The sequence below is a fragment of the Xenopus tropicalis genome, chromosome 5 (genome assembly GCF_000004195.4).
Source record: "Xenopus tropicalis strain Nigerian chromosome 5, UCB_Xtro_10.0, whole genome shotgun sequence".
NCBI classification, from domain to species: Eukaryota; Metazoa; Chordata; class Amphibia; order Anura; family Pipidae; genus Xenopus; species Xenopus tropicalis.
The window spans coordinates 50,829,567-50,841,605 of NC_030681.2; the positions used below are offsets into that span (position 1 = coordinate 50,829,567).

General features: G+C 37.0%; 1 protein-coding gene across 3 annotated transcripts in view; it reads left to right on the forward strand.

The window, feature by feature from the left end:
• The window catches only part of wdr27 (WD repeat domain 27), a 93,506-nt gene that overhangs the window by 9,076 nt on the left and 72,391 nt on the right, over positions 1 to 12,039 (forward strand). For 2 of the 3 annotated variants that reach the window (XM_002931515.5, XM_031902359.1), the window contains exons 7-11: positions 142 to 212; positions 5,056 to 5,176; positions 7,592 to 7,721; positions 8,150 to 8,253; positions 9,354 to 9,418. In XM_002931515.5, coding sequence (XP_002931561.2) covers positions 142 to 212; positions 5,056 to 5,176; positions 7,592 to 7,721; positions 8,150 to 8,253; positions 9,354 to 9,418 — 491 coding nt within the window. The remainder of the gene's footprint in view (positions 1 to 141; positions 213 to 5,055; positions 5,177 to 7,591; positions 7,722 to 8,149; positions 8,254 to 9,353; positions 9,419 to 12,039) is intronic. The other variant, XM_018094192.1, reaches the window with a different exon arrangement.

The window sequence follows — 12,039 nt, forward strand, 5'->3', positions numbered from 1 at the left end:
TGGGTTTTCATTTTTAGAAAGAAATGTTTAACCTGTTTTAGTATAGTAAATATATGAGCACAAGTTGAGAAATAGAGCAGCTCTCCATGATGTATGTACTACCATGACCACATTTTCTATTCCTAAAATTTGTTTCAACAGCCTTTCCCCTTTTGAAGATGTACATTGATGCTGAAAAACAGCAGTTAGTTACTGGATGTGCTGATGGCCAGGTAATCGGCAACTTGTATTCTTTTTACTGCAGCTTAAAAACAGTTCTTGTACAAATAGTTGCAATTTGAATATAAAACATATTTTTTTTAAAAATCATCTCTTGAATGGGATTCATCTGCATTTAGTTTAGCAACCAGCTTCTTAAAATTTTTGTGACTGCATGTGATTGTGGTCAATAAAATTTTGAGGAATCAGAGAATTTTTGCAGAATAAACTGTCAAAATAAATATCCAGGTCTTTTTGGGTCCATAACAGAATAGAAAATTAGCAGTAAGTTAGGCATATTGCTCAGACTGGGATGAGTTATACCAACTTGTTTTGAATTATATGAGATGAGTACAGCATTCTAGCACTGGCTGACTTCATGTTCTTTGTCCTTAATTATAATCTGCTGAACAAAAGGAATACCCACACAAATGTACTAAAATAATAACCTGCCTGCAGATGACGTGACAAACAAGAAGACCTAGGGGCACATTTACTAACCCACGAACGGGCCGAATGCGTTTTTTTCGTAATGATCGGTAATTTTGCGATTTTTTTCGGCGTCTTTACGATTTTTGCGTAAAAATGCGAGTTTTTCGGCGTCTTTACGATTTTTGCGTAAAAACGCGAGTTTTTCGGCGTCTTTACGATTTTTGCGTAAAAACACGAGTTTTTCGTAGCCATTACGAAAGTTGCGCAAAGTCGCGATTTTTTCATAGCGTTAAAACTTGCGCGAAACGGCACGCCTTTTAAGTTTTAACGCTACAAAAAGGCGCGACTTTGCGCGCAAGTGTTAATGCTACGAAAAAATCGCGACTTTGCGCAACTTTCGTAATGGCTACGAAAAACTCGCGTTTTTACGCAAAAATCGTAAAGACGCCGAAAAACTCGCAAAATGTTCGTTTCCAATCGGAATTTTTCCAATTCGGATTCGAAATCGTGTCTTAGTAAATCAGCCCCCTAGGATTTAAGACCTAAGATGGTTTGACATATACCAGTGGGTGTGTCATTTACACAGACAGCAATAAAATGTAACTTTACTGGTTATATTTTGCTGAACCTCAAACCTACAGCAGAGGGAAGCAAAAGCTCACATTTAGAAGAAATATAGTGCATTCAGGATGCACATAGATGACTTATCTAAATATCCAGCATAGATTACTGCTAGCAAAGTACTGATGTATTTAATATGTTTACCTTTGTGTTGAAAAAGCATATGATACCACAGTAACCACAGATTTATGATTTAAATTGACAAGTGGCTCAAATGTTGTAATACATATATGGGATCATAATTCTTGGTACCTGGGGTTTTCTGAATAAGGCTTCTTCTGTAATTTTAAATGTTATATAACCCCAGTAGGATTGGATTGCCCCCAGCATATATTTACACAGCTTTCTAATTATTTGGAGCTTTCTGGATATTGGGCTTCCGGATTAGAGATTCCATACCTGTATATGCAATATACTGATGTGACAAAATATGTATGCATATAAATTCTGGCATGAAAAGTGGTATAAAAATCAGATTAATTTTGCACCAAAATTCATCACTTAGCTGCATGTACAGGGAAAAAGCATTATAGAACATTTATAAATATATGAAGTTTTACATAGTTTACTGTGGCAATAATGTGATGGCTTAGTTTTTTTTAACTCCATTTTTGTATACAGCTGTATAAATATGCCATTTTCGTTCCATAAATGTGGTGATTGTTGGCATAGTTCTAAAATTAATTATTTTTCCATTATTTCAATGGCATTTTAACAGAATTATCAGCAAACTTGAATGCAGATGACTTTGTCTGTTGCTTTGCCATAAAAAGGTCACCATCCTCCCATAGGGAATAGTGATATTTTGCCAAATCTAAACTGGAGAACACATTTCATTGATATTGAAAAATAACATTTATGTAGGGAAAAATGAAAAAAAATGATGGAAGTACAAATGTAATGGAACATTACTGTTAAGACTGAATTCTCAAACTTTAACAATTTTTTTTTTTTTTAAATGTTTTTATTTTGAGATTGAAAATAATGGTGTACAAAGGAGCACCTTTTGGGTTATCCCAGGGTGCCGGGCAGGTATATAAAATAGTCATAAACATAGGGAAAAAGGAGGGGGAGGTGGGGGCAGGAATGAAAGGGGAGGGAGAAATTCAGGGTGAAAAGAATAGGCACAGACGATATTATAAAATGAGAAAATAGCCAGTAAAATTGGGGAGAAAGCTTTTGTAGGTATATATTTGCCCGACTTCAGTCTTGTAGGTAAATAATCAGGTCTTGTCTTTTAGTGTTTCGGTACACTTTTAGAAGGTGTCCTTTCCAGGTTGATGTGGTTAATCTTATGGGTGTGTTGAGATATTTCTGTAAATCATCCAGGGGGCCCAAATTTTGTAGTGGGCTTTTAATTGGCCTGATGAAATGCTTGTCAGCCTTTCCATAATTAGCATATTATCAAGTCTAGTTTTAACAAAGTTTATGTCCAGTGTTGCAGATTTCCAGGCTTTAGCTATTGTTTGTTTCGCCGCCGAGAAGATGTGAGTGATTAGTTTCCTCAAGTATTTATTGCCACAGGGGATATTTTTGTTAAGTAAGGCTTCTGCTGGGCTCTTTCTTAATGAGAGGCCTGTTACTGCCGTTATTAAGGTATAAATTCTGATCCAGTAGCGTACTGCGACTGGGCAATCCCACCAAGTGTGCATAAATGTGCCTTGTTGGTTGCATGCTCGGAAGCATAGTGAGGATGCCGAGGGGTACCACTTAGAGATTCTAGTTGGTACCAGGTACCATTGATGTAGAATCTTTTGGGAAGTTTCCTGAGTCAACACATTTATAGAGCATGTTACTGTATTTTTGAAGATGTCCCGCCAAGTGGCCTCGTCAAAGCATAGGCGTAACGTGCTTTTCCAGGTTTGTACAAATTTTAATTCCTTAATTGGAGTTAGGTGGGTTACTGTATCATGTAGATAGGATAGTGCTCCTTTAAATGTAGTGAGTTGCAGACATAATCTCTCAAAAGCTGTGGGTAGAGGGAATTGTTTGCCTTTATATTGAGATCTGATGTAGCTTACTATTTGATAATAGTGGAGCCATTCTTGTTGTGGGATTTTGTAGTTGTCCCTGAGTCTTGGCCATGGCAGAAGTGTATTAAAGCTGGTTAATGAGTATATAGTGTACAGGTTGGATTGTTTCCACCAGTGGAAGGCTCTTGGTGATTGGCCTGGATCAAAGTCTGCATTGTTAATAAAGCTTGTGGCTGGTTTATGTGGAGAACAGAGTTTGTAGGGTTCCTTTGACCTATCCCAGAGCCTAACAAGATGGGTTACTATGGGATTTGTTTGTATCTGAAGGATGGAATGGGTTGTCCATAATATGTTCCTTAAGGATATATTTGGCAGAGAGTCTTGTTCGATCATTACCCATAGTGGCTTATCCTCAGATAGGTGCCATGGTATCAATTGGGATAATTGTGCTGTGGTATAATATCCTTTCAAATTAGGGATGCCTAGGCCGCCCTTGTGTCGGTTACAGCAAGCTGTAGTGCGATTAATTCGCGGCCTTTTCCCGTTCCAGACAAATTTTGTAAAAGTCTTTTGCATTTTCTCTATGTAATCCTTAGGGGGGGAGGTTGGAAGCGTGCGAAACAAGTATAACAGTAGGGGCAGGGCAGACATTTTTAGTGCGGTTACTCTCCCGAGCCAGGACAGTTTAAGTCTTTCCCATGACTTTACCATATTTAAAATCTTTTGTTCTGTTTTGGGATAATTATCCTTGGCTAAAGATCTGAAATCGGCTGATATCAATACTCCTAAGTATCTTATGGATTTGGTTTGCCATTTGAATTCAAAATTAATTTCTAATAGTTTTTTAAGGTGGGGCTGAAGGTTTATGCTTAAAGCTTCTGACTTAGAGGGGTTAATTTTAAGCCCCGAAATCTTAGCAAAGTTAGAGAGAGTCTCGTATAAATATGGGAGGGAAGTCATGGGGTTAGACATTGTCATTATTATATCATCAGCATACATGTACATTTATGTTCAGAGTCCCCCGCTGTTATACCCGAAATCTTTTTGTTTAGCCTTAGTTGTTGGGCTAGGGGTTTGAGTGCTAAGGCAAATAGTAGAGGGGACAGGGGGCATCCCTGTCTGGTCCCTCTACTTATTTTGAATGCGTCTGATTGAAACCCCATATGGCTAACTTTAGCTATAGGGGAGTTATAGAGGGCCTTAACCACGGAGAGGAAAGGGGTAGGAAAATTATAGGCAGATAACACTTGGTACAGATAGTGCCAGGAAACAGAATCAAATGCTTTTTCTAGGTCTAGTGATAGGAGCATGGAGGGAACATCTTTTATTTTTGCTATATTTATGAGATTTATGATCTTGCGGGTATTGTCAGTGACCTGTCGTTTTGGGATAAATCCTGACTGATCCTTGTGGATGAGTTGTCCCAGAAACTGGTTGAGTCTTGAGGCTATTATTTTAGCCAGCAGTTTGATGTCTAGGTTTAATATTGAGGAAAGAGAAAGGGACCTCTGCAATTGACTTCTACCTGATCTCTGCAAGTTTTAGCTGGCGTATTGTCGGATTTGTATTTTTAGGCATTTTGATGCATAGTAAAATGTCAAAGTTTTTACGCAACTTTTAGTGCTAAAATTCGAATTGAGAAAAAAAAATCAGATGGTTAGTAAATGGACCCCTTAGTCTCTGCTCCCTTATTTAATTACTCTTTATGTCTCTGCTACATTCATCTTAGTATTGTATAGAGGTTCTGCTGCATTTTGTATTTTATATACTGTATATATTTGTAAGTGCTAAATTATTATGCTGTGAAACTAATTGTGTTTTTATATTTTAGCTTCGAGTTTTTAGTTTGTTAGAGGACCATCATTTTCGCTCTGTGTGCCAAATTGATCTTCAGAAAGAAAAACTCAAATTTCTTCAGCAGTTTCCAGAATCTGGACAACTTGAAAAATCAGGTTATAATTAATATCTAACCTTACTCTGTATTTAATTAAACTTGTAACTGACATTTCTGCAGTGATCTGCAAGTGTATATGTAAAATAATAAGAGATGTAAATGAAAATTACTTTATATTTGCTTTAAAGCAAGTTTAGTTTTCTGATTTTAGTATTTTCTGCTTGTCAGCTGACTATTCCTTTTTTGCCAAAAGAATATCTTATAGCATTGCAGTTTTAACATGTTTATGGCAGAATCAGTAATATCCAACATCTGAATGAACTGTAAAAATGTATCCAATATTAAAATGTGGATTCATCTGGGGATTGTGAGGAAACACTTTTCAATAAAGGAAAAGGGAACACTATGTTCTAGAACACTTTTTGGGTAAATTGACTGAGGGCATCTATGTTGTATGTAGTGGTTGCATCCCATTGACCTTAATGGAAAACCCTGAGGCACATTCCCAGACCTAAAGTGAATGCGTGAAAGGCCTGTCAATGTAGGTAGCGAGGGTTTTAACTGCAACCCCGAAGTGACAGAACCCTTAAAGGAATTGAGAATAGGGAGGTTTGAAAGGCTAGTTAAAATAGATAAAACGATATTGTAAAATTACTATGCATGGCTGTGTACAAAGAAGACCAAATACACTGATTACACTACACTGATCATGTCCTCGTCAGCACCAAAACATGTTAAAAGGAATGCTAGCATATTTATTGTCCTTATTTCCCTTGGTATGAACTGGATAACTATGCCACCAAGATCTGGACTATATTCTGTACCAACTTAATGATTTATGAGGCTGGCATCTAGGAATTAAACTCAAATAGCTAGCATTATCTCATTGCTATTGTTATGAATCCACCTGTTGATGTCCCTGACGAAAGTTCCAGTAAGGGAACTGAAACGTTGGACCAATCAAACCTCACCTGATTGCATTTTCAAACATGATTTACTGCCTGTGAGTATTATTGTGGAAATCCTGTGAGTGCCGACATTATTTACTTCTATTCTATGCTTGCTGCTCTGGCACCCAGGTATCGCATTCTAAGTTTGGTGTGCTCTTCATCCTGTATTTTGTATATATATATATATATATATATATATATATATATATATATATATATATATATATATATATATATATATATATATATATATGGAATGACCATTGTGGACTGTAATTGTAGGACATTGGAGTAATTCTGTGTTTGTTTCTTTAATTTCCTCCCACAGCAAAAAACTTGTTGTCAGCTACCAGTGGTACAAAGTTCTTCCTCCTCCATTAACATGCTCATAAAGATAATTTGTGTTCCTAACCCAGAGAACTCATCGCTGCTTCAGTTATTCCATGATGGCAAAGCCACCTTTGTAAACAAGTGTTTAATCATGCAGGCGGTATCTTAAAATTAAAAACTTGAGTTTGATATTCAATATACAATTTGTTTGGCTGAGGGTAAAATAGGAATATATCTTACCTTTAACAATATAACCAAATAAATATAATTTCATATATATAAACTTGCGGGATCCAGACACAGGCACTTTTTATTTAACACAGGGGCGATCAATTCAAAATCAGAAACGTAAAAATAAATCCTGCGCTACTGTCACATGTTTGATGAATTCCATCACTAAACTGGGCCCCTTTTGTACTACCAGTAAGAAAACACAAATGGTTGGGGTAACCCCTGTACTCGCGATGATTGTTAAGGTGGAATTTCTCAGCCTCCTGGCATTCCTCTCAGTTCCTCAGACTCAGTATCTCAGTCGCTTTGTTTGCTCTTTGCATTGGCAAGCAGCACCCCCAGCCACTCTGGAAGTTCCAAACACAGACAGATAGCCTTCCTGCTTTGTGCCCTGCTCTGAGAGACCTTCCACACATTTCCCATACAATTAAATACCTTTCCACAGGACAGCCTTCCTGTGGAAAGTGAACTCCAATATTTGTGCTGGGGTAGTGGAATGGATTGCCTAGTCTGCCTGTTCTTTCCAGATTCCCAGACCAGACCGCAAAGTCATTTAAAAAGAGAAAGCATTTTCAGCTTAGTAAGAATATCTCCCACTATGGAGAAAAGTCCCCTTTTGGCCTTTTTCTTGGGTCACTGTATCACAATAATCACTGGCAGTCTGATAGTCAGTGGGACCAAGGCATACACAGCGGTACCATGCTCGTCCTTTGCTTAACCTGTCAAGGATTTTTTTTGCAGCCTCTTTCTCATTAAAAGCAGATCATCACTGGAAAACATTGTCCTTTTAAAACAATATTTTGTTTACCAGAGATCCTAGAACAAGAATATTAATATTGTATTAAACTACGCTAGCACTGGGTTTAATTTATAAAAATATTTTGTTTTAAATGCAAAAATAAATGCATTTTAGAGACTTTTTTTGTTCTTCCCATGCATATTGTGAATTTCTCATTTTACAGGTCTAGCAACATCTGAAATAAAAAATGTCTTGTGGAGGAATTCTGGTAAAGATAAGGACACATCAATGATGGATTCCAGTTTTCCTGTATTGTATATTGACAAATCTAAACAGTTTTTGATGGATGAAATGTAAGCACATAAAATATAGTGTTTGTATTTTAGTTTACTAAAGTTATCCTGATGGTTGTACATATTGTTTCTGTTATATATCAATGTATCCTTACTCTAAGGGGCTGATTTACTAACCTGTGTTATATTTTAGCAAGTGGTAGCAATAGTAAAATATTACCAAGGGGGTTGTATTAATTTATTTGTGCAAGTGCTTTCTCTGTGCATGTGATATTTATTGGGGATTTAGTGTTTTGATTGAATTGGTGCACAGTGCTGCTTAGTTGGGATGTGCAATTTAGATAAATCCAAAATGAAACTTGACTGCTGAGAATCCTTCTTTATTTCCCAGTTCTATCTTTAATAAATTAGCCCCTAAATAAATTCATCATTTTACCAGCCTGAATTAGAACATACTCTTCTTCATTAGATTATTTTTTACTTTGAAGCTCCCTTTTTGGACATCCCAGACTACTGTGGGTGGCAAGTTCTACTGGTTTCCTTCTAATTAACATGGATAACTGTGAAGTTGAAGCTATCTTAAATTTCAATGGTATGTTTTATTTTCTAACTTCTAGTAGCCCTTTCACAGCTATTTGCTGATTGGTTGCTGTAGTTTTGCATGTATGTTACTAAAAGGGCTCTTCTATATATATATATATATACTGTACCATTGACTAAATGAGCAGTGGTTTGTCTCCTTAGGCCTTAGGCACACAGAATGGTTCTCAGGTATTTTGCTTGAAATCACACGCATTGGCATTTTCAGGCATTTCTCACCCACACCGAAGCAATGTCAGGTGTTAAGATAAATGTATTAAGTGCAATTCAATATTTTCAGCATAAGGGCAATGGCAGACTGTGATAATTGGTGCTACATTATTTTAGTAACCCAAACACATGGCTTTCAATATACCCAACAATATAGTGTACTGTGGCCCTTAGATTTGCACCGTACTTTACCCTCTCAAGCAGTTCCATGAAGTGGAAAACTGTTAAATATTGTAATGGCATACCAAACTTTTGAGCAAAATGTAGCTTTTTGTAGGTGTAACATTGATTACAGGTTTCTTCTCCTTGAAAGAAATATTCTGTGTGTAGAAAGATTAGAATGCTTAGACACATAGATGTTAAATTGGAACACTGGACAATATAGGGTAGAGATGACATTTGTGACAAACAATCTCCAAACTTTTGTACAAAGTATGTCGTTCTTGGCACAAAGCAGGCACTTACAGTGCCAGGACATACAGTAGGAAGGAATAGGCTAGAAATTTGTGTGGGCATAGTATATTTTTCCTTTAAAGATTCTATGCTGCTCCTCTGTTCAGTGGCAGTTCATCCACTATTGGATATGCTTTAGGTCATTTTTATGCAGAAATTTAGAAAATTCAAAAGGGATCAGAAGCTTTCAAGCACCAACGTAGGTATAATTTCTTAAATCTCTTCTATTTGATTCCAGTAAGGATTACTGTGACTGTTACTTAAACTTTATTGCTGTTACAAAATATGGTTTATATGCAGCATACTGGTCTATAACAGTAACTATGTAGGATAGATTCCAAAATAGTACTAATAAAATGTTGTTTTATATTTTTATTGTACTGTCATAATATTAATGTAATTATTTTTAAATCTAAACATTTTTGAAAGATTATGATAACCTCAGCATCATGTTGGTTGGATCATGTGCACTGGCAAGCAATGTGGACACAAAGGTATGCTATGTTTAATTTGGTGCATATTAGTTACTATTATAAACTATGGTTAGAAATGTATACTGAATGCTGAAATTAATACATTGCCAATGCCAAAAACTAGAAGACCCAATTAGAGCATTTGATTTAGTGCTGGGCCCCCCTAATTTCCTCTTTAGAAAAAGAACACAATATTTTTGACAATAACCCTAAATCATTTTTCTCTACCTCTTCTATTTTTTTGTCTTCTCACTTTTTACTCACATGGTCTCATGTTTCATTTATCTTGTTACTTCTGCATCTGCAAAAACCAAAAAATTAAGACAGTTTAACAAACTTCAGAGTAGAAGGTGTCATGTTGCATCCATGTTTGATCCACACTATTGCATTATACGTTATATTACTTTTTCATTTTGTGTAATTAGAATATATATATATATATATATATATATAAAGGAGCAATAAAGGCCAGCACTCACAGGACTTTGTAAAATAACTTGTCAGCAAAAATAAATGATATACAAAAAATATCTACATGGTTTTTTATTTATCCCTAAAAAACCATGTAGATATTTTTTGTATATCATTTATTTTTGCTGACAAGTTATTTCACAAAGTCCCGTGAGTGCTGGCCTTTATTGCTCCTTTATTTGTATTTTTCTGCATGAGTACCCGGGCAGTTACAACTTGGTATGTGGTGTGCTTCCTGTGCTGGGACTATATATACAGGTATTAGACCCCTTATCCGGAAACCCATTATCCAGAAAGCTCCAAATTACGGAAAGCCTGTCTACCATAGACTCCATTTTAATCAAGTAATTCAGATTTTACCATCTGTGTGGTCTCAACTACATAAATGAGGCCACACGGACAGGTCAACACGTACACTACATATTTTGTTAGACAAGTGAAATGCCCTCGTAATTGCACCTTCTGCCCCATATGTGGATGTATAAAACATATGGGCATTGTGTGCAATTTAAACATGGATACATACCCTTAGTTTTCACTCCCAAAAATGTGTGGCATTGCTTACTCTTAGTTTTAAGTACAGTGGAGGTAACTGAGGATCCAATAGTTCACCCCTTACGATACGAGAACAAAGGGGGTGCCTCAAATTCCTGTACCGATGGATATGCTCTTTTAACCTTTTTAGTGCCACAGGACGTAGAATCTACGTCCTGGGTACTAAAGGACCTAAGTGCCACAGAACGTAGATTCTACGTCCTGGGGCACTTCCGGGTTTGGGAGCGGAGAAGCGGCTTTTCAAGCCGCTCCTTCGCTCCCCGCTCGTTCCCCAGCCTCCAGACAATAGTCAGAGGTGGGGAACGAGTGGCCCCTGGGGCGCGATCGCCCAGGGGCCCCATAACAAAAGGCAGGCACGTGAAATCCATTCCTGGATTTCACGATCGCCTTCTGCCTTTCTCTGCTCCCCCCCCTGCTGGCCCCCCTCCTTCCTGCTGCTGATACTCACTGCCGGACTCGTGCTGCGTGTGTCTCCCTGCTGATCCACGATCTCCTACACAGGTAAGTGGCAAAAACACACAAAAACACACATACACACACATAATACACTAATAATACACTAATACACACTTATACTCACATTTACACACAAACACATACATTTTAGGGGAGTTGGGAGATTTCAAACATTCACAACACTTACACTTACACACACTTACTTGCATACATGCACACAAAACACATTTTACCTAATGTACACACACACTTACACAATTTTTTTTTTTTTTCTAATCGCATCGTTTTTATTCCTGCCTGAAAAAAATGTTTTATTGCCATTGCGGATAGTGTATTCGCTAACCGCACTGCGCAATATCTTTTGTGTATTATTTTGGTGTTTCTACTACATTTTCTGTGATTTTGGTGGATTTTGGGGTATTTTACTGCATGCTTAGCCATTTTATAGCATTTTCAGTTATGCATAGTTCTTGTTCGTTTGATTTTCAGAAATGTCACAAAAACCGTTCTGTTTAGCATAGCTTTGTAGTTTGTAGTAGAAAGTTTTATTTACCCATTTTTGTTTTGTCAGAATGTGTACTTTCGGAAAATATATGGTTTTCTAGGGTCTCCTTACTGTTAGGTGGTCGTATGGCACATAATACACATACCGGGTGCAAAAACTGCATGAGCCGAAGCATCTTATGTGAAAATTCATATGCACTATTTTTACTTGGGTGCCCCTGTACCCCACATAGTTTGGTAAATCTATGCATATAGGGCATCAAACTGTTCAGTAGACCCCTGGCGTTCATATTTAGAATGTTTTATGTTGATACGGTACAAAATGTGGGGGTACATAATGGGGTAAAATGCAAGCTTCGTGACAATTTTCAGAAATGTCATAAAAACCGTTCTGTTTAGCATAGCTTTGTAGTTTGGTAGTTTGTAGTAGAAAGATGTATTTACCCATTTTTGTTTTGTCAGAATGTGTACTTTCGGAAAATATATGGTTTTCTAGGGTCTCCTTACTGTTAGGTGGTCGTATGGCACATAATACACATACCGGGTGCAAAAACTGCATGAGCCGAAGCATCTTATGTGAAAATTCATATGCACTATTTTTACTTGGGTGCCCCTGTACCCCACATAGTTTGGTAAATCTATGCATATAGGGCATC